At 45.7% G+C, this 19279-nt stretch overlaps 1 protein-coding gene across 3 annotated transcripts in view; it reads left to right on the top strand.

Annotated features, from left to right (window-relative positions):
* Positions 1-1755: 1755 nt before the first annotated feature.
* Positions 1756-19279, top strand: part of TRANK1 (tetratricopeptide repeat and ankyrin repeat containing 1) — a 43446-nt gene continuing 25922 nt past the window's right edge. Inside the window, exons 1-6 of one of the 3 annotated variants that reach the window (XM_030485745.1) lie at positions 1756-1836; positions 12446-12580; positions 14385-14508; positions 15829-15979; positions 16977-17095; positions 18100-18183. In XM_030485745.1, coding sequence (XP_030341605.1) covers positions 12447-12580; positions 14385-14508; positions 15829-15979; positions 16977-17095; positions 18100-18183 — 612 coding nt within the window. In that variant the 5' untranslated portion in view covers positions 1756-1836; position 12446. Of the gene's footprint in view, positions 1837-2753; positions 3499-12445; positions 12581-14384; positions 14509-15828; positions 15980-16976; positions 17096-18099; positions 18184-19279 lie in introns of those variants that run through there. The other 2 variants (XM_030485736.1, XM_030485753.1) reach the window with 2 other exon arrangements.

Consider the following 19279-nt stretch of genomic DNA (forward strand, 5'->3'; position numbering starts at 1 on the left):
GAAAAAACTCACCACTTTTCTGTAATTTTTACCATGATACATATGTCTCTACCAGGCTTCTCTGGTGAATTATTTTTAGTGATAAAGTGGTTCCTGATGTTTCCCTTCTTTAACAGATTGTCACCCACAAAATCCCAGTTTAAACTTGAGTGTGTCAGAGCAAAGCTTGTGGGGTATGAACAGGCAAGGCTGACCTCCACTTGGAGCAAATATGAGAGTCTTTTGGTGGCTACCTGCAGCCAAACAGAAAAATAGACTTATTCACATCAGCTTCAACATGGAAATTAGGAGTTGGGCACAGACCACATAGGATTTTAAAGCTTGGTGCAAGCAACATGCAGTGAGATTAACCGCATCTGTGTGATACAAACTATAACGCAGGTATAAATGATAAAAGGTGGAAATTTTCCTCCTGGCTGGATGCTGACAGTGCAAGTAAGTGTCAGCAACACCACGGACGAGGAAGGCAGAATGTGTTCTGCCCCAGACTGTGTGCCAAGATCCAGCAGATGCCTTCTGCTTTCCCACTCCGGTCACCAGCTGCTCGTGGCAGACTGCCCAAGGCCACTGAAACCAGATTCCTCCCCAGAGTTCAGATCCTGGACCAGACCCAGATTCATCTGCTCTGAGGCTCAGTGCTCCCCATGCTCCTGATCCTCCCCAGGTGGGTGCACAGTCCCTCTCTTTGTGCCTATTAACCCTTTGCCACCTGCCCCGCTCATGCTAACACAGGGACTTGTAGCAAGGTCCTTAACCTTTTCTGGTGAGCCAAAGCAAAAGCACACAATGGCCCAGGGAGTTGTTACTGCAGCCAGGCTGAGGAAGACATGGCTGGCGAGGGGATTCTCTCCTGCTCTGGGGAGACCCTCCTGCAGTCCTGATCCAGCTCTGGGGAAACAGCACAAGAGGGATGTGGAGCTGCTGGAGTGAGCCCAGAGGAGGCCCCGGAGCTGCTGCGAGGGCTGGAGCAGCTCTGCTCTGGAGCCAGGCTGAGAGAGCTGGGCTGGGGCAGCCTGGAGAAGAGAAGGCTCCTGAAGGGGAGACCTTAGAGCAGCTCCAGTGCCTAAAGGGGCTACAAGAAACCTGGAGAGGGGCTTTGGACAAGGGTCTGTAGGGACAGGCCAAGGGGAATGGCTTTAACCTGCCAGATGGGAGACTGAGATGAGCTCTGAGGCAGTTGTTCTTCCCTGTGAGGGTGCTGAGGCGCTGGCACAGACTTTTCCCAGAGAAGCTGTGGCTGCCCCATCCCTGGCAGTGTTCAAGGCCAGGTTGGACACAGGGGCTTGGAGCAACCTGCTCTAGTGGAAGGTGTCCCTGCCCATGGCAGGGGCTTGGAGCTGGATGAGCTTTAAGGTCCCTTCCAAGCCAAACCAGGCTGGGATGCTATGACTACTCTCTGGCTCCTTGATCCCCCTGTGGAGAGGCAATGTGAAGCGCCACAACAGCACCCTTCGCTCCCGAGTTTTCCCTTAACCCGCGGAACACCGCAGCAGTACCCGTCCCTCCGGAGACACCTCGATGGCAGCACAGCCCCCGGGGGTGATCACCCCTGCCCCACGGCTGCCGGCGGCGCTGCCGCCCCGTTTAACCCCTCAGCGGCGGCGGCGGCAGGTCCTCCGGCCCGACAGGGGGCTGGATGCGCGGTCAGCTGCCCGGAACCCCCGCCTCATCCGGGACACCGGCGGGGGGGGGTGGGTGGGTGTGGGGGGGGCGGTGCGGCCCCGGTTTCGATTCCCCGCGCTCCCGCGGTGACGCGCCGGGGGGGCGGGGCTCGGCGGCGGCCGAACGTGTTTAGGGGCGGTGGCGGCGGCGGCGGCGCGCAGCGGCGGCGGGCAGGTGGGTGCGCGCGCGTCCGGTGACACCGACCCCCGGGGAGCGCGCGTGGGGAGCGCGGGATTTGGGGGGGGGGGGGTGTGTGTGTGTGTGGGAGCGAGTCGCGGTCACGGTGTCTGCAGCCGCCTTACACCCCACCCCCCCCCCCCGACACCCGCCTTCGCGGCGGCGGGAGCTGCCCGGGCTGCGCGGCTCTGTGCGCGGCTCTGCACACCTGCGCGGTTCTGTGCGCGGCTCTGCACATCTGGGTGGCGCTGTGCGCGGCTCTGCTCATCTGCGCGGCTCCGTGCACGGCTCTGCACATCTGGGCGGCTCTGTGCGCGGTTCTGCACATCTGCGCGGTTCTGTGCGCGGCTCTGCACATCTGGGCGGCTCTGTGCGCGGTTCTGCACATCTGCGCGGCTCTGTGCGCAGCTCTGCACATCTGGGCGGTGCTGTGCGTGGTTCTGCACACCTGCATCGTTCTGTGCACGGTTCTGCACATCTGCATGGCTCTGTGCACGGTTCTGCACATCTGCACGGTTGTGCACCATACACTGTGCGGTTCTGCACATCTGCACATCTCTGTGTGCGGTTCTGCACATCTGCACGGCTCTATGTGCAGTTCTGCACATCTGCACGTTTGTGCACCATACACTGTGCGGTTCTGCACATCTCTGTGCATGGTTCTGCACATCTGTGCATCTCTGTGCGTGGTTCTGCACATCTGTACAGCTGTGCACCATGCACTGTGTGTTTCTGCACATCTGCACGGCTCCGCAGTGGCAGATGTGATCCCTTGGGGTGGTTTCCCACCTGGGTGAAGCTCTCCTCAGCTCCCCGTGGGCTGGAGCAGGAGGTTCCCGCAGTCCTACTTCCCCCCATGGGGAGCGTTGGTTTCGGGATGCGGGGTGTGTGGTGGTGAGGGTGGCTGTGCTGGCTGGGAAGCTGCCAGGGAAGTTGAGGGAGGAGAAGCAGAGCGCATTCCTGCTCCTGCCAGGCAGCTGGGAGTGTGTGTTGCCCTGGTACGGTTTGCACGGGGGAGCTGGAGTGGAAAAGCGCTTGTAGAGAAGAAAGAGAACTCCTTTGGCGCAGCGCCGAGCTGAGCAGAGTCTGCAGCGGGGCTTGGATCCTTTCCCTGGAAACCAAAACTCTTGTGCGAGGTCGTGGAGTGGTCGCTTAACAAAACAGACCGTTCGGAAATCAGCTTGGGCGCAGCTTCAGGAGGAAAAAAGGCAAAAAGATCTCTCATCGCCCACTGTGTTTTACGTCCCGTTTACATAAATGAACTCCAGGCTGATGGGGTTTGTTGCAGAGGGAGAGAGGCTTTTCTTCCCCGTGAAAACATGCAAGAGGGAGTGTTTCCTGCCAGTGTTTTTATCAACATGCAGTGAAACTTGTCAAGCACTGGCTGCCAACTGCACAACCTTGAAAGCCTTCCTGGTTTGGGGTTGTTTGTATTGTTTCGTTTCAGATGCAATAACCATCTTGAGCTCATCTCTACAGTAAAGGAAATGCTGAGGCAATTTGTTGCCATTGCTTTCCTACCCGGCCAGCCCTCTCTGATGACGAGGCTGAGCAAACAACTGCAGCAGTGTAAACATCTTCCTCTTGAGCTGAGCCAGCTCTTGTATGGCTGAGCTGGACGAGGGATTTACACATGGTTGTTGTTTCAGAGGAAACAAGGTTAACTTTTTGCCCCTGTTTTATGAGGTTTGGGGCAGGGAGGGGGTTGAATTGTAGAACAGTAGTGACACTAGATAGAATACTGAACATGGTTTTGCTTCGGTTTTTCCCATGTATAACACAGGAGATGCAAGTCCTTTCTTAGTTTACTGGAAATCATAAGTATATGTATCATGGAATCATAGACTTCCAGGTTGGAAGGGATCTCAGGGATCATCTTCCCAGGCAAAGCATGATCTAGAGTAGATGTCTAGATCATCTAGCCTAGATGTCAGGGGGTTGGAACTAGATGATCTTAAGGTCCTTTCCAACCCTTACTATTCTATGATTCTATGGTTCTATGTCCCAGCACCCTGTCCAGCTGAATTTTAGAAGTATCCAATGCTGGGGAGTCCACCACTTCCCTGGGGAGATTGTTTCAGTGGCTGATTGTTAGCATTGGGAAAAAATTCCCTCTTGTGTCCAGTCAGAGTCTTCCCAGGAGTAACTTGTGCCCATCTCCCCTCGTCTTCAGCATGTGCCTCCTTGTAAAAAGAGAGTCTCCACCTTCTTTGTAGCCACCCTTTAAATACTGGCACATGGTGATAAGGCCTCCCCCCTGAGCCTCCTTTCCTCCAGGCTGGACAAGCCCAGTCATGGGGGTTGTCCCACCATGTTTCAGGTATTTCTGTGATATCACAGCTTTCTGACTGGGCCCAGAGCTCCAGTTCCTCCTGTTTGTTTCCAAGTGAACTAGTATGCATACAGTTGAGGTGACTGGCCTTCTGGCTTTCATCTTGGGAGGCAGTTACGGAGCATTTGTGGCTGCTCTGGTTGGCCTGGCTTGTTCCCCAGTTAGTTGCAATGGTGTAAGCAATGCCACTTCAGATCCCACCCCCAAGTCCTCTAGTTTAAAGCCACCTCATCCAGTTGGCCACCCTGCTGCCAAAGATTCCCTTGCCTTTTCTAGGCAAGGGAAGGTGGATCCCATCCCTCCCTATCAGGCTATAGTCGTCAAAGTTCGTCAAAGCCAGTAGTTCATTTGCAAAATATGCCTATTTCTGACTGCACCCTTCCCTCTAACTGGTAAAATAGAGGAAAAGATCACTTAGGCACAAATATTTTTCACTTCCACCCCCAGGGATTTATAGTTTTCCTTGATTTTGCCCAGGTTCCGGCATGCGATATCATTTGTGCCCGTATGAACATGTACCTGCCTGGGAGAGTCCAGAGGAGGCCATGGAGCTGCTGCAAGGGCTGGAGCAGCTCTGCTCTGGAGCCAGGCTGAGAGAGCTGGGCTGGGGCAGCCTGGAGAAGAGATGGCTCCTGAAGGGGAGACCTTAGAGCAGCTCCAGGGCCTAAAGGGGCTCCAGGAAACCTGGAGAGGGGCTTTGGACAAGGGCCTGTAGGGACAGGCCAAGGGGAATGGCTTTCACCTGCCAGGGGGGAGATTGAGATGAGCTCTGAGGCAGAAGCTCTTCCCTGTGAGGGTGCTGAGGCGCTGGCACAGGGTGCCCAGAGAAGCTGTGGCTGCCCCATCCCTGGCAGTGTTCAAGGCCAGGTTGGACACAGGGGCTTGGAGCAACCTGCTCTAGTGGAAGGTGTCCTTGCCCATGGCAGGGGGTTGGAACTGGATGAGCTTTAAGGTCCGTTCCAACACAGACCACTCTGTGATTCCATGATGAAATAGTAGCAGTGCACAGTAGTAGTCTGTGCTCTTGACAAGTTGCAGAACCCTCTTCGCAACATCTTGGACCATAGCTCCCAGGAGGCAGCACTCCCTGTCAGGCCATCAGATGGGCACCTCAGTGCTCTGTAGCAGGGAGTCACTCACAATGAGCACTCGTCTTTTTGCAGTATCCACTGTGTGCTGGTGGGGCAGTTTCTCCACACAGACCTTGCTCGTGGGTGAATACAGCTGTGTTCATATACATAATGCTTCATATCTGGTTTTGATTGTAATACCGGAGGGTTGGGCCGCAAGCAGCACTCGTGCGACTCCACGCTTGCCTTAACCGTCTGTTCTCTTATATATAACCTGTTACTGGTAGGTTACAAATGAAGGTTTGAAACTGAAAGCAAAAAAGCCTGTTTGGTTTCACTTAGGAAAACAGGATGTGCAGGGGAAGGAGGCCGTACATGTCACTGGTGCGAGTTGTGAAGCAGTCTTCAACAAAAGCTTTTGTTGAGCAGCAGTGTAAGTTCAGCTGGCAAGGGGAGGAAGAAGAGTGTTCTGAGATGCCACCTATCCTGGTTCCAGCTGGGATAGAGTTAATCTTCTTCCCAGCAGCTCGTGCAGTGCCCTGTTTTGGCTTTAGCCTGAGAACAATGCTGATAACACACCGGTGGTTTTGCTGTTGCTAAGCAGTGTTTACACAAAGTCAAGGACTTCTCAGTTTCTCAGGCTGCCCTGCCAGCGAGGAGCTGGAGATGATGGGGGATAGAAGCTGGGAGGAGACACAGCCAGGATAGCTGACCCAAACTGGCCAAAGGGTTATTCCATATCTTGCAACATCATGCTCGATATATAGAGTAGGGGGAAAGCTGGTTGGGGGCCGCTGCTCAGGAGCTGGCTGGGAATCAGTTGGCAAGTGGTGAGCAATTGCATCACTGTTGTTTGTGGTTTGTTTTGGGTATTTTTCTTCCCTTTTTGTTTTATATCTCTCTCCTTGTTGTTTACTTTCTCCCAGCCAACCCCCTCTCCCAGTTTTCTATGCCGGGCATAACGTGCTGTGGTATGGAATATCCCTTTGGCTAGTTTGGGTCAGGTGTCCTGTCTCTGCTTCCTCCCGGCTTCCTGTACCCCTCCTCATTGGCAGAGCACGAGAGACTGAACACTCCTTGATCAGGGTAGGTGCTACTGAGCAACAACTAAAACATGGGTGTGTTATCAGCACTGTTCTCAGGCCAAAAAGCCAAAACACAGCACTGCACCAGCTGCTGGGAAAAAAATTAACTCTATCCCAGCCAAAACCTGGATAAGCTGCTAGCAGTGTCAGCTATGTAAGTTTGGTACATGGCTAGCTGGAGACGTGGGGCAGCTGGGCTTAGTTATTAGTGACAATTGCTTTATACAGTTTGTATAAATAGAAACCAATGTACAGTGGTAATCTGGAGAAGGAGGACCTTGGGAGGTCATTCAGAACTGAGACATCTCACAGCTGACTTTCGGAATACAGATGTAGTGCTTGCATACTAGACCCAGTGCAGGTATGAATCTCATCTCAGGAGTGAGACGTGCTTTGTGCTGGCAAGATGCGCTGATCCAGCATGGTACTGCACTGGTGGAGCTATGAAGAAGTAGGCTGAGTTCCCCTGGTAGTAGTTCTGGCTGAACACTTAGGAGGAAGAGATATCTGGAGAAGCAAAACTCTGTAAATGGTGTTTAGGGCTGTTTGTTTCCAGTTACAGAGATTGTGTTCAGGTCTCTAGTTTAGACTGGAACAACCTGATAGTTTTCTCTATTGATTTACCTAAGAAATTGGCGTCTTTGTCCTTTTAGAGGCAAGCACAGCTATGAAGATACATGCTGTCTCCACCTCTGGAGTACTGTGATACATAGGACACTGGCTGGCCGTAGAGCCCAGAATAAATACAGGAATTTCATTTGGTCCAATTTGTGCTAAGTTTAGGGCAACATACACTGATAAGAAGCTATCACTGCGTTCCTCTGCTTGCCCTAATCTGTTCCAAATTTGCTCTGGAATCTCATTCTTCATTTTCAAATGGTGCTGGCTTTTACTGTGAACGAAAGGTCTGTTGGCACTTCCGAGCCGTAGTGGCACACTGAATCTGGCAAGGTGACTTGTAACAGAAATGTTTGGGCTTTTTTTGTTTCATAGGGCAGAGTGAGAATCTATCTAATGATAAGCTATCCCTATCTATCTGAATATATCCCTAACAACAGGGATGTCTAGTGAGAAGCTATGTAAATGATAGGCTTTTCATTTGAGTTGACCAGCTTCTCCAAGATGAGATGACATATTTTACAAGGGCTGAACACATTCCTCATGAGCTCATGGGCTGAACATTCAATTAAATGTTCAGATAATCACAAATACCGCTGTGACTTTTAACAGACTAAACAGATCCTTGAGATTGACCAAATCTAAATCTCAACTTCCTTCCCCTCTTCTGCATGAGATTTCCTAATCTGACTACTTATGGCCTGATTAGTTATAGCCTGTTCATCCTGATGGCTGAACTTGTGGTTTTGTCTCTGTTCTTTCTCCAAGGCCTCCTCTAAAAGTACAGGCAATACCGAGATTTTTCATTCATCATTTCAGCATTCAATGGAAAAGCAAGGCTCCTGAAAGAAATAACAGGTTTTTTCTGCTTTTCCCTGTCATAGCTATGCTTTTATGCATTCAAATGAGGCTGTGTTCTGTAAATATGTCTTTGGTAGCTGTTGTTCTTGTCAGGAAAGCAAATAAAACTGGATAGCAGGCAGAGCATTGCCTCTTCAAGTTGTCATCTGCTAGAGCCTTCTCATCTTATATTTTCCCTCTTGGGCCTGCCTGACATTCACATACACCTGCACCAGGACATACTGAAGGTGTCATTGAGAAGACTTGTTGTTGGCAGTGTCCTTTTGCTGGGTGGCTGCAGGACTGCCTGGACGGATGGTGCCAGTGGTGGGCATGTGGCTGGAGGGGTCCGTCTGACTGGTTGGGGGTAGCATGACAATTCCTTCTTGGTGGTACCACACTCTTGGACAAGAGCTAATGAGAGCATGGGGGCTTCCTGTTGAGAAAATATGACTTATTCAAATGTTGATGAAATGCATTTAGTTGTCACTCAGCCACAGTTCAGGTGCTTTGTTGGGCTTTTTCTCCACCAACCTGTTACCAGTTGGTAATGTTTGCCTGATAGGTTTAAGGGGGAAGAAGGAAAGATTATTTATTCCTTTGCTTAACAGGAATAAGGAGTGCATAGTCTTTAGAAATCGGATTTCCTGGAAATAGGAAGATGCTCATTTTTCACCACTATTTTAATTCAGATACAGAGCTCCCCAGATTGCTACACTTCATTTGTTACTTGCATTATGGAAAGCTACAGTGCCTCAAGAATAAAAACATTATTCTTCTGCTGAGTAATGCCATAGGGACAGAACCTCAAAGCTTAATGCTCACTATCAACAGTAATTAAAAGCATGGCTGTGTAGAAAATCCACTTTGTGAGTAAGCAGTGTCACCCAGTTTCTCTTCTGAAACATGTAAACCAGATGCAGACAGAACAAACCAGCTGCTTGGGTTCACTCTTGGGTGTATGAAGTTTTCAGTAAGGCCAACTTCAGATGCCCAGAAAGCACAAGCTTTTCTGCTGAGGCGAGAGGAATCAAAACTTCGCCTTTTAAACCTCCAAAACTGCCCTGCTTCTGAGGACGATCTGACTGAAACAGTTCAGTGGGACACTGACCATCGCAGTAATGTAAGAGTTGGCAACATGTGAAGTAAATGGGAATTTTGCCCACTGGCAGCAGTAGGGGTTGGATCTGATTGTTTCTGACTTAACTGTATACTCTTTTGTTTTAATTCTTTGAGTAGAAATTAATATGCTTCATTCTGCTGCCATGGTCATGCTGGTGGCTTCAGGAGCCATAAAACATGAGCAGAGTACCCCAGCTGGTCTTTGGTTTTCTTTGTCGTTTTATCTTTGAAGGACAAGGTCTCAACGATGCACTGGGAAGTGTCTCCCAGACCTCAGGGTACCTCCACACATTTGTGTGTTTCATGGACTCCTTAGCTCCCCACTCTATGAGGAGAACCTGTCTTTACTGTGTGTGGCTGGGGTGGAGTTACTTTTCTTCACAGCAGTTTAAAGGGTGCTTTGGTTTAGATTAGTGACCAAAACAACCCTGATAACACACTGTTCCAGCTGTGCCTGAGCAGTGTTTGCACAGCACTGGTGCCTTCTCCGTTTCTCACTCTGCCCCCCCCAGTGAGTAGACTGGGAGTGCACAAGAGGTTTGGAGGGGACACAACTGGGCAGATGACCAAGACAGACCCAGGGGATGGTCCATGCTCAGCAATCAGAAGGGAGAGGATGGGGCTTGGGGATACCCACCATCCCTTGCTCGGGAGCTGGCTGGGCATTGGCCTACATGTGGGACATGGTGGAGGTTGCCTTTGCACCACTTGTTTTCTTTCTCTCTTCTTCCACTTCTCTCTCACTTACTAAGCAATTTTTATCTTCACCCACAAGTTTTCTTGCTTTTACTCTTCCTCTTTCCCTGTCCCACTGGGAGTGGGGGTTAACCCACAGCGGTTAACCCACAGCACTGATCACGACAAAATCTTCTTTTAGCTATATTCAGATGCACTTGTGACCTTCACGTGAGCCTGCTAAGAGTAACAGACAACAGCATTGTTTAATGCTTGCCATGCTCAGTAGACTATGTATGTCTTCAGTTAGTGCCCTGGTTTGGAGTTAAAACTGTTTACTCTTCAGGAGGATGTTGGGCAATAGCAAGACGTGCTGTGCTGAGTCAGCACAGCAGTGTCTCTTGGATCATGAACTTAGATTTCCATGCCTGTGCATCTCCTCGGTCTGCAGACTTGGGTGTAGTTGCTAAAGCTTGCAGCAGGCATCCCAGTTATTTAAATGACCTATACTTTGGAGTTTTGGATAGGAAACTGCAGTGCTGGGAAAGGGTGGGGATTTGTGTTCTGCTGCCTGGAGTGGGAAGGGGATGTCACCTCTTGAGCGGATACAGGGAGCTCAGTTCCAACATCTCTCAACACAGGACACATTTGAAAGTCCTTTTAAAACTTCTGTTGTAACTGGGAGCCTTCTGCTTTATTGTGGGAAAAATAGTCCCTCAAATGTCTTGTAAATACCTTTTATTTGTAGTCGTGCTTTCAAGAGATTCCAAGGAGAAGTAAGGGAAATATAGTTCTGGGTAACAGTGAGACCCTAAGTAGAAGCATAGCCTTCTTACAGAAAGAAGCAGCTTGGAATTCAACTGTGATTTAGAAAACCACAGGTTCACATGCATTCCTACCTGAAGAAGCTCCCATGTGGTTGAACTGCTTGGGTATTATTTTTGGTGAAAATGATTTATCAAACCTTCTGAAGCTAAAAAGTTGAAAGCTGGAAGAATTACAGAGATATGAGGTAGAACCATCTTTTAGCACCCGCTTTTTATTCTTTGCTTTGTTGCTCTGTTTTTTTCCTCTTCTTCTCCTCACTAGTGCAGTGTAAAAGCTTACGCTATGAGTACACTTGATTTGCTGTCTGGAGAAGTAGTATTTTTAAAATATATACTGTATGCACATTGCTGAGTGAAGTGATGATTTAATTTGCCTGGGGTAGACGTCATAATTACTCCTCTAATGTGACTGATTGTCGAACTTCTCCATGTAGGTGGGAACTATTTTTATTCAGTTTAGTTTATAGCCAGGAATTCCATCTGGTTTTGGCGCTTCCCTGGAATTAGCGAGGTGATGTTTGGGTTGCACACTTCATTGGAGTGTCTATTTGTTTAATTAAAGAAGACGTAACTTCCGACAGGCCTTTTCCCAGTCAGCCTGAAGCAGTTTGGATGTGAGCGCCTGGTTCTTCTGCTGTTGCCTCTTCAGAGTTGCGGGCTGCTGCTTTCCTCTGTGCTTAGTGCAGATATCACTGGATAAACGAGGGAGGCACTGTGCCATCCGTAGTGTGCCTTTTCATACCTCAGTGCTCACAATACAACCCTGATTCTGAGTGTTTCAGGTTCATTGTGAGGAATACTACACTGAAAATACGTCCGTAATATTTCTTGGTTTGTCTGTAGGTTTGTAGACCTAAAAATACCTAATTTACTCTGTTGTGAAGTGATCCTGGGTTGGGATAGAGTTAATGTTCTTCCTGAGCTGTACCTAGTAGCTGGTACAGTGCTGTGTTTTGTCTTGAAGATGAGAACACACTGATTTAGCTGCCTGCCAGGTTAAACCATGATGTTCTGTTAGCAGGTTGTGAAGTTTGCAGATTGTTCCTGGCTTTGTTCCAGCCCTTCTGATACCAGGATAATAAGTAAATCTGTGCATTCCTTTTGGGCGACTTACTCTCACTTAACAGTACTGAGATTTGTGAGATTCATACAGGTTTTTTGCAGGTAATGGAAACGGGTTTTAGTCATAAAAGTCCATCTGTGAAAAGTAATTCTATGCAAGGTTTTAGCACTGGATTTTTTTCTCTTGTTTGTGATTTTGATGTGCTGTTTCTCAACATACATGTAGCTAGGTTTTTGCTCTTGTGTTTGTTGCCTTTATCTAGCTGCTTCACTATGTGATTAGTTAGATGTAACAAACCTGATTTTACAATTTCAAAGATAAAATGTATTTATTTTTTTCAATCTGTTTCAGTCAATGCCTCCTTCAACCTCTATTTTCTTTGGATGCTTGCTGTATTCATTTTAATAGCTGTTTTAAATCTGATTCAAGGTCCTCGTGCACTGGTAGTATACTTAAGTTGCAGTATTGTCATGCAGTAATCAAGTTTCAGTGCAGTTTTGTGTACACTGGGTTACTGAATGTCTAGGCAGACAGGCTGGGCAAAAAAAGTCATAAATAAAAAGCAAGTTTTGTGTTGAATTAATTAATAGCTTAAGTATTTCTTAAGCATATGAACTGTGTTCTCTCTGTTATTTCCCTCTGCATTTAGTATGTGTGCACATTTAAGTAATTTGGAATCTTAATTAAAAGGTTTAAGACTTGAGGAAGAAAACTGGGAAAAAAGCATACCAGTGGTAGATCTGGTTAGCTGAGTTCATTAAAACATAGATGGGAAGTTGGGGCATCAACAGCAGAGATGAAGCTTTCACCTGAGATATATTTTACTATTCCAACCATAAAAAAAGTGCTCTTTTGCCCTCCTTTTCAAAGATGCAGAAGCTAAAGTGAAAATTTAAGTGGATTTTAGGGAAAGAAGTGTCTCATAAATCAATGCTTTTGTTTGATTAATTGATTTTTTTCCCCCTCTTCATTAGCATGGATGCCATGGAATATGCACAGTTCATGAGGCAAGCTGGGAATCAAGATTTCAAAAATGGGAATTACTCTATGGCCATCAGAAAGTATGATCAAGCTCTACATATGCTCGGTTGTTTAATGCAGTGGGTCCCGTAAGTATTCTTGAATTACAAGATGTAAGCCATAAGAGAAGTCTGAAATTGGTACAGCAGTACACTTAACTCAGAACTGTATTTCTTAGCCTGACACCTGATTTTCTTGTTACCTTTCGTCACACTCTGTAGTGTATCAGTCTTATAATTAAAGAGGAATTGCTGTTCCCGTCATACATGTGGGAGGTTAGTTAGTGACTGTAATCTGAGTATTTTTATGTAAGCATCAATTATAAATTAGTGTAATTAAAACTCAAAATAATTGTCCATGAGTCGTGTTGGTTTCCATTAAATTAGTTCTGTTTCTTAGGCGATGTATACTGTGTATTAATCCTGCTGTGATTCTGCCATGTGCTGGTCATGTCTAGGACCTGTTGTTATGTGGGTCATCTGATTTTCTTTAAAATGATTCATGCAGGTTACTTTGTTCATTTTATTTGGTCTTTCTTAGTATTCTTTGATTTGTTAAAAATAATTCTTCAGCAAAAGAGTTCTTTCGGTCTTTCTTTTCAAATGTTAAGTGCTTGATTTCATCAGTTAACATCTGTTGCTAATGCTATTAATGATTAAATGGTTGGGAATTATTTTAACTATTAAACATTCCTTACTACCATATATTAAAACTGCTGTTAACCTAATTTCACATGAGCTATTAGTTTATTTTTACTATTAGCCATTTATATCAAGTAGTAAAGTAAGTCTGGAGCATGTGCAGGGAGTAGGAAGGAGCGAGGACAGAGGTCAGAAGGCTAGCTCCAGCGCCTGCCCCTTGCCTCATCCTTTCATCATATTGCAGGGATCTGCTCCTGAGCACCTCCTTTCCCCTTGCTGTCAGTTGCCTCATCAGGATTTGCAGGATCACATGCAAGAGAGTGCTCTGAGCATATTCACTGTAGTTGAAACAACTTTCTTGAGTGTAAATCAGTAGATAGGAATAAGATAAAGGATGCAACGTTGTGGTGTGTATTATTTGTTCAAGTGCAGGCAAGACAGGCTTTCCAGGCTCCCCAGTAAAATCCCCCAGGAGATTATGGTTGGACACTAGAGGAAAAGTTTTCACAATGAGAACAACCAGCCATTGGAATAATCTTCCCAGGTGGACTTCTCAATGTTGGATACTTCTAAGATTCGGCTGGACAAGATGCTGGGCTAGGTCATGACTGCCTAGAAAAGTTGGACCAGGTGATCCTTGAGGTCCCTTCCAACCTGGTATTCTGTGATTCACTACCCTGTGGACTGTAGTTTGTAATTTGTGTGCAGCTCTATCCAGAAACTTTCCTAGATTCAGCAGATGCTTTATATACTTCAGTATATTCTGTTCTGTAAAAGACATTTCTTTATTTCTTAGCTGATATAAATGTGTATAATTCTGTTCACTTCAACAACTGGTGGTACAGTAAAATGCATTTAGGTTGTTTGTTGGTGACCAGAATTTGTTTAGCATTCTTTCCATCTAGTAGCTTCCATTTTTGTGCCTATTTTCTCCCATTATTGGCACTGGCTTTCACCAAGCCTTATCTAGGTGTGTCGAGGAGGTCTCGACTCTTTCTAAATCCTCGTACTGAATTATTCCAGTGAGTTGGCTTTCTGCTTCAGAAGAGACCAGGCTATCACTAAGATGACATTTACAGTGTCTTTAAAGCTGATGTTCAAATGATCTGTATTTTCTACGACTCAATTTTTACCTCTAATTTTGTTAAGTGGGTGATGTAGACTTTATTTCTTGCTTTCTGCTTTCTAAGTATAAAGTACAATGTGTCCTTTTTCAAGTGAATAAAGAGTTATGCTAAAAATGTATTTTTAGGTGTTCCAGGGACATTGCTGTGTTACTCTGCAACAGATCGACTGCCTTGTACAATCTTGGTAAATGGAGGGAAGCAGTGTCTTCAGCCTGCAGGAGCTTAGACTGGGATCCGGAGTACGTTAAGGTATTCAGATGTTTAAGATGGCAGTTTTTGCATGACTGACTTTCTAAAACGAGTGTCAATATCTGCTTTTTGTTGTGTTTTTGTTTCGAGGAGTGGTAAGCAAATATAGCATAAAATTCCAGAATCAGTGTCTGACTCTGCACATAAGCATCAGAATTATTATTGTAATAGTACTTCTAATAAAATGAAGTTGCTCTCCTTGGCACCAGGAGATGCTGGTTCTTTCTGGGTCCCAACAAGAGAGGCATCAATGCTTTCGAGAAAGATAACTATTCTATTAATATCCCAGACAAGGTGACAGTCAGTAATAAAATCTGATGTACCCTTGTGATTCCGGAGACCCAGGGATCACCGTCCATGGTGAGGTTCACCAGCTCTGTGTTCACTTGTCTTACAGAGCCTGGCTCACAGTACAGACTCATCAGTCACTGACAGCAGTCAGGCTGGGTTGGGGACTTAGCTTTGAAGTCTCCCTTGGGCAGCATGCCCTGATATTCTTTACATGTTGATAAGCCTGCAGTTCCTGGGAACAGTATGTGGTGATCAAGGTCATATTGTATTTCCAGTGGACAGGACAATGCACTACACATACTCTTGTGGTTAAGTACGCGTGGATTAAGTTACACTAAGTTACACATTGACTCAAATATTCATCTGTTAGGAATAAGTAGTGATTATACAGTGTTTATGATACAGAAGCATACACTTGGATTGGCTTTTATGTGCAATAGTCTTCTGGACCAACAACTACAGCATCCCAGAGACTTCAGGAGAAGGTATTTGGTTTAAATATGGTAAAATTGCATGCAAATGCCAGTTTAACTTGCGCTGTATTGCAGCATGCCAGTTGTTTGAACAAATGGACTCCACTGTGACCCTGAGACAGTTCAGTGGCTCACACTCAACCTAGTTCAGTGGTGAACAGAAACATGTTCAGGTGCCATTGACTGAAGAATAGATGCATTGTGGTAAATACTGCAAAATGCAGTGATATGGGGACATAAATGTATATTCTAGACTTTGCGAGGAGGTTAAGATATAGTTACTAATGGTATGTTTTTCAGCTTGTAGTTATTTTCCAGATTTTATATGTCAGGATTTACCACTTTTAGTATCTGTGATCACATCAGTAGCATACTGTGAATTTCAAGGGATGTTTATTGCACTTTGTTTTAGAACTGTGTTTAAGAAGCTGTAAGAATAGTACATGTCATTTTCATAACATAGAGAATTTAGGAAAGAATTACAATGTTTTGTAATAAAGATCTCTGAATATTTTCCCAACAATGGTCTTTTTTGTTCTTTTCTTTTTTTCCTCAGGCTTATTACAGAGCTGGCCATTCACTGATCATGTTAAAAGACTCTTACGAGGCAATTTCTATGTTTCATAAAGGTTTGATTCGCCTGAGTACTTCTGCAGATCGGACTCAGATTGCTGATTTCATAGCAGGAATCTTCATAAGTGTCAATGGTAAACTCAGATCAAGAGCTTGATTTTTCTGCTTCCAGTAGTGATCACAACACAAGCCCTTGGGCATCCTTCATGAGATCATTCATTTAGTCTTTAGTGCCTCAGGTCTGTTTGAAGATTATGAATGTGTCGAGTGGCCTCACCAAAAGCATGCAGTCAGTGTGGTCCAGTTTGTATACAGCAGATGCCAACAATCACAGAGTGCTGTGCAGGGGAGTGTGTTGTCTCATAGGAACACATCAGCTGTGGAATAGGTAGAAAACGTTGAAATTCAGAGCCAGGGGGACAGGATTGAATATCTGGAGCTTCAGACCCAAGAGGCTTTTCAGTGGTTTTTGTCCAAGCCACTCTGCTTCTCTTTTAGCTAGGTAGATTTAAAAATAAGGAGAAAATACTCAGCTTAAACATGATTTTACAGTCCAGTGTATTCCAGTGTGGGGTTCTTCCTTCAGCTACTAATGCCAGCAACAAAAAGAGGGAATTTGGCTTTTCTGTGGCATTGTGTGGTGGGGTATTTTTGAGCAATACCCACCTTATCTCTCCTCAGTTCCCTTCTTCTATTTGCCCTTCTGTCCAGTTCACAGGCTTTGTATGATGGGCCTGCAGCCATGCCAGGAGATTTTGGGTTGTGCCCCTGCTGCATTTACTTGCACTCGTAGTCCCATGGTAAGGACCTTGATTACCTTTAGCAGTGACACTAGCTGTGCTCACCCACAAGTGGAAGAACTGCCACGAGCTGCACAACATTTTGGGGCTTAGAGGTGTTTCTTGAGGGCAGGGATTAGTATGGTTTTTCACCTTGTTTAAAGACTGGCCGCGGATAACAAGGTGCTGTATCAGGTGAGTGGCCAGGGATATTTAACCCTCCATTTGGCATTCCTCTGGGTATAAATCAGTGCTAAAACTGTCACTGTGCAATGAAGTCATTTAGTTGGAGACCCCAACTTTAGAAGCGCTGCGTATACTGAATGGTTTTCTCAATTGCTTGTTCTTGCAGATGAACGAGTCTTTCCAGCAACCTTCCCCCCTGCATATGATTATATTTTCAGTGCAAGGTTTGATGCACTGATTTGGCAAGCAGTCATAGAAAGGTTGGCCCAGAAAGGGAAGTGGCGGGTAAGTCTGTTGCAGCATTGCCTACAATGAAGCTGAAATCCCACTTGTCTCTTGCTATTGTCTCTCTTACAATTATGGTGCCATCTAGAGTCATTAGTCTTAAAAGAAATCGGAGGGAAAAAAATATACATGCTTATTTGTGGTCCCTTTCACTTTTCCCTTCTGTATACAAGCTGGATTTTTGAAGCTGTCTGTGAAAGATAGATACACAAAAAAAGGAGCATCTCAATCATCATCTTCCCTGAAGTGCCTCAACTGCACCACACAGGTTGGTGCTGCCTGCAGACTTGCCGAGTGCAATCTTACGTCATTGATGAAGATATTAAATAGTATTGGTGCCAGTACGGACCCTTGAGAGAGACACCACTCATTACTGGTTTCCATTTGGACACTGAGCTGTTGTTTATAACTCTTTGGATGCAGCTATCCAGCCAATTCCTTGTCCATTCATCAAACCCATGTCTTTCCAAATTAGAGCTAAGAATGTTGGAGGGGACTGTATCAAAGGCCTTACAGAAGTCCAGGTAGATGATATCTGTAGTTCTTCCCTTGTCCTCTGGTTAAGCTACGTGAGTTTTCAAGGAGCAAAGTAAAGTTTTTAGGGAAACTGGGAAAACAGAGAAAGATACAGTATGCATTTCTAGCTTTCTGCTCAGGATGTCAGTGTAGCAGGGGAGTCTCATCCCGATGAATGTAAAGGTCCATTCCTAAAGCGAAGGGTCACTTCCAAGGTGTATTGGAGAGACTTTTAGGGTCTGGCCTTTCTACGTGGTTTTTATTTCTGAGGAAGCTTTCATCCGTCATAGCTTCCCACAGCCCAGTGTTTATTCCATTAGTTCAGTTGAAAAATGGAAAAGGAGATTCAGTATTTCGTTACAATCTTAAACAGAGATCTGTGATGTTGTTGGCCCTCGTTTGCTTTCCTACAAGGTCTGCTGAGGTGATGAAAAACAAAGTTTCTGAGTGTGCTTGTAAGATCACTAACATTTTGGGTTTTTTCCCAGTCTTGTCTGTTGCTATTGTCCGAGAAGAAAGCGTTGCCCACCAATCTCATGGTCAGCCAGGTATCACTGAAGAATCTCTTTGAGGTAAAGTAGCGTCCTTCTTTTTGTTTTTCTTGTGTCTTGTTTCTTCCCGTTCACTTTAGTGAGACAGACTTTTCCATCTTGTGTTCAAGGCTAAAACAGATTAACAAAAAATGAAATGGAAAATAATATATGAATTTTGTGTGATTCTGTTAAATCATCTTTTCTCTCCATTTTAATGTGAAAATGAAAAAACCCTGGTTCTGCAGAATTTCTGTATGTAATTTAAGATTTCCTTTAGTTTGAGCAAAAGAAGACGTCTTCCTCTCAAGTACAGCAAGCTGTTCATGTCGCGCTTGTAACCAGGCAATTTAATGCTGAAAAATGACTGACATCAGTTAAGCTGGATATGTTTTCTAACCAGGAGAACTTACAACATATATGGGATACAGTATTTTTATATACTTTCCTAGTATGTCTCTGGACTGCTTTATGAGCATGATTATAGGGAGCTGAGCTGGATACAGCCTTGGCATTTTCCCTTCCCTCAATGCCCCACATTTTTTGTAGGTTACTTTATACTTAGGCAGCAACTGCTAAACTTTCTCCCTAAAGGCTTTGACACTTTCCAAATGACCAAGAGGATTTTGGCAAGATGGAAACAGCTAGTTGTAGACCAAGTAGCCACAGGTCCTAAAGCCTTTCACTGAGATGATAGCATCTGCAGACAGTGGATCTTTATGTTGTTCTTCTGAAACTTGCTCTCTTCTTTTCCTTGCCCTGCTGCCACTACATTCTCCCTGTAATCTGTTGTATTTCGAGTCTGTAACTGTGCGCAAACAGTAGTTCTTGCCAGTCAAAATTTGGCACGAGGTGTTAGAATAAAAAGTGTATTTGTGGATGCTGGAAGCATGTGTGAAGACTGCTATTTAAAACGATGACTGGCACAAATGGAGAAATTATGTCTGAACGCTGCTTCCGACCACCCCCTCATGTCCTGATCCTTCTGGCATATTGTCTCAATTTCCGTCTGAGCTTCCTCTGCCCACCTCCCGTTACCCAGACTGCGGTACCCCTTTCTGACTGTGCTTCGTGTTCATTAAGTCCTTGTTAGAACATCCTTTTTCAGTTCAGCTGCTTTCTGCTCAGGCTGTGTGCT

Source organism: Strigops habroptila, chromosome 1 (assembly GCF_004027225.2).
Source record: "Strigops habroptila isolate Jane chromosome 1, bStrHab1.2.pri, whole genome shotgun sequence".
Lineage (NCBI taxonomy): Eukaryota > Metazoa > Chordata > Aves > Psittaciformes > Psittacidae > Strigops > Strigops habroptila.